The sequence below is a fragment of the Columba livia genome, chromosome Z (genome assembly GCF_036013475.1).
Source record: "Columba livia isolate bColLiv1 breed racing homer chromosome Z, bColLiv1.pat.W.v2, whole genome shotgun sequence".
Taxonomy (NCBI): Eukaryota; Metazoa; Chordata; class Aves; order Columbiformes; family Columbidae; genus Columba; species Columba livia.
Window position 1 is genome coordinate 73,523,605 of NC_088642.1, and position 3,053 is coordinate 73,526,657.

The following is a 3,053-nucleotide window of genomic DNA, read 5'->3' on the forward strand; positions in this document are numbered from 1 at the left end:
AAAAAAATGACAAAAATAAATTTTTCTTACCCTCAGCCCCTGCTCCATGGACAAGCAGAGGACCTGCCAGGGTGCTGTGTACCTGAACATGTTTGGCCCCTCCTGTAGACAGACTAAATAGCAAAAGGCACACAAGTCTCTCAAGTCTGCTGGTTGCTTTTCATCCAAGGGATGCTTAAATCAAGGAAATCCTTCAGTCGCACTCTTCTACGGCCCCCCAAGAAGACTCTAAGATAGCGTTACAGCCATTCCACTTGCACCCTGAGGAACTGAATAACTAATTCAGTAAGAGGCTTTTTTCTTGGGAAGAGCTTAGCTCAAACTCAATTAGCATAAATAGGATGATAACCTCTGAACCTCCCACTCCTCCCCTCCAGGAGCGGATGGTGGACAGCACGTTGCACGTCGAGCGGTGTCACTGCCTCCCCTGCAAATCCTGACTTTGTTTGTATTTCCGCTGCTGGCATTTGACTCTGCTTCACAGGTCCAGAAGCAGCTATCAGAGACCAACTGTGGCTTTGTATTTTTTATTTTTGCTAGTATCTTTTAGCCTGGCTCAAAGGAAATCCCTTTTCCTCCTGTCAGGATTCCCCTTCCCTGTCTCTGGCATCCTGACCTCTACTTGTCAATTGGCACGGTTTTGCTGAATAAATTCACACAGAAGCTGCTGTAAACACTCTCACGATAAAGCCACTATAGTAAATAAAGTCACCACCCTAAATGAGACTGAAAGGTTTTCTCCAAAATACACTGAAATAAGCTCTTTGCAACTTTGGAAATATGATACGCTGCTTGTGGTTACGTTTTCCTTTATTTAAATGGATTGTAAGTTTTTCAGTAAGAGACCAACGCCCAGTATCTAAGAGATGAAACTGGTAGAAGAGTGAAGCTGTGTTATTTTCTACATTTATGTTATTTCAGTGATGAACTGAAATAGTATTTCTGTACCCAGCTGCTGCTCAGAAACCAGTGGGATGCTGTACGTATGCCATGGCCACATTTGTTTTTGTTTTATGGCAGTTGTTTGTACTCACAAACCTTCACTGATGCAGATCCAGCAACATGAATCAAGTAACTAACTTATTCTGTCTTTTTTTTCTTTTCCCCTTAAGTAGAGGGAGTAATTTTAGATTTATGTCAACTCAAATCTGACTCAATGATCCTCAATATTTCATCTCCCACCAGAATAAACTACAGGGGTGCAGGAAGAACTGTGCAAGACTGTAGCCACTTCTAGCAGAGAACTAAGGTGCCTGTGCCCAGCGCTGCTTCCATCAGCTCAGTGTCCTGGAAACAGGCATAACAACATAGTTGTACAAGTCCTACCGCAGCACAAATACCAGAAGCACTCACACACTTGGCGGTTTTGTTAAAAAAATTATCTGAGAAAATACATCTCCTCATACATGTTTTGTCTTTCTTGATGGTGATGTGGTAAACAGCCATGAAAATAGCCTAGACATGTACTACAGTGCTGATTTCACCACGTAATTAGCAAACAAGCAGCACACACCTGAGCTCTGGCTCAGCTGAGAAGTTTGTTACTATACCTGTATTTGTTGCACATACACCATTAACATGGACGTGGCGTCCATTCAAAAAACATAAAGGTGCAATTCTGTTTAAAATTATTGGAATTATACATTACAGACATAACTTAGTGGTTGCTTTAACAATGTGTATACAACCCTTACTGCACAATGCATAAAGCCGTGGCTTCTGCTCAGCTTACTGAGGCGGCTTTGTTTGATAATCACTCGTAGGAGCAACACTCTTTTCCTTCACCTCTCTTTGTATTTTGTCCTCTTGCTTTGACACTTCAGAAGTCCACTTTGAAAGCAACAAATTACCTTGGTTATGTTTTCAGTAGCTGAAAGTGCTTTAAGCCGGAACAAACCCAGGTACCATGGCCAATATTTCACCAATTATTAAGTTTTCATATGAACCAGAAGAAGAGTAAATGACAAATCCTCTTCCTGAGTAAGAATCTGGATATGACTCTAACACAGACTACATGAGGACTTAGGTTACAAACACAAATACACAAAGGACCTTCTGCTGAATTAGAATTCAGTTACTTCAAGGTCAGGGGTAGAAATGTGGATTTTGGTGAGAAAGACCCATTCCACATGTCCTTTGAACACTCCCATGGCCACAAATGGAAACGACTGCTGTGTATGGAAACAAGCCTGTCCACATGCACCTTCAACTTCTAGCCTCTTAATATCTTCCTTTTTTGTTAAAGGTTGTGTGCCTTGCTCATTACCTACGTGATGGTCTATCACAGGATTTAATTCCAAAGGTGAATGAGAACACAGATACAGAACAATCACCCTAAGTACAAGGCTACAATTCCACAGAGTTAACAGTGAACTCCACCTGCCAAATCACCTGAAACCTAGGACACGTCCCAAAAAATCCTAACAACAAAACTCTCTGGTCTAATATAGAATATTAAACAAGCTTCCCAGAAAGAAGACCTCTGATCTTTGATTTTCCTGGCAGATGAGTGCTTTTGAACAGCTCAGAAACTGCTAGCCAAAATAATCTGATATATCAGCCATATTTGGGATAGTTAATTAACTGTGGACAACACATTAAAGCTCTTCTTGCACATTTTTCATTAAGAAATATTCATACAGGTATACAGATAAAAATGTAAAATCTGAATTTTTGTGACCTTGTACCCATACAAATATTAACTGCTTATCTTCTGCAAAAGTTAGCACTCTTAGTCACCTTTAATTTGGGGGTTTGCCCTCTTTTTAAAAACCCGAGGAGTACTGAAACAGCTTCCTCCCATAGCCAATTGTAAACGAGAGATGACAGAGCCACTGATATCAGGTAACTAATATAAACACTCCCATACCAAGATCAGAAAGTTAATACAATTGCTGACTTGTCTTCAGGGAGAAACAGCGAACAGACACGCTAAAAGGAAGGCACGGAAAGATATATATGCCTGTGCCATCCAAGCGGGAGCCTGTCGCCACTGACAGCACATGCTAATGAATGCCCACTGTGTCTGAACGCCCATCCTTCTTCCCGCTTAC

At 41.2% G+C, this 3,053-nt stretch overlaps 1 protein-coding gene across 17 annotated transcripts in view; it reads right to left on the reverse strand.

Annotated features, from left to right (window-relative positions):
- PALM2AKAP2 (PALM2 and AKAP2 fusion) overlaps positions 1-3,053 on the reverse strand; it is a 267,852-nt gene that overhangs the window by 56,506 nt on the left and 208,293 nt on the right. Inside the window, exon 1 of one of the 17 annotated variants that reach the window (XM_021280793.2) lies at positions 31-3,017. The exons of 15 other annotated variants lie outside the window; for them this stretch is intronic. In XM_021280793.2, the coding sequence (XP_021136468.2) occupies positions 31-90 (60 nt within the window). In that variant the 5' untranslated portion in view covers positions 91-3,017. Of the gene's footprint in view, positions 1-30; positions 3,018-3,053 lie in introns of those variants that run through there. One more of the 17 variants, XM_065046392.1, reaches the window with a different exon arrangement.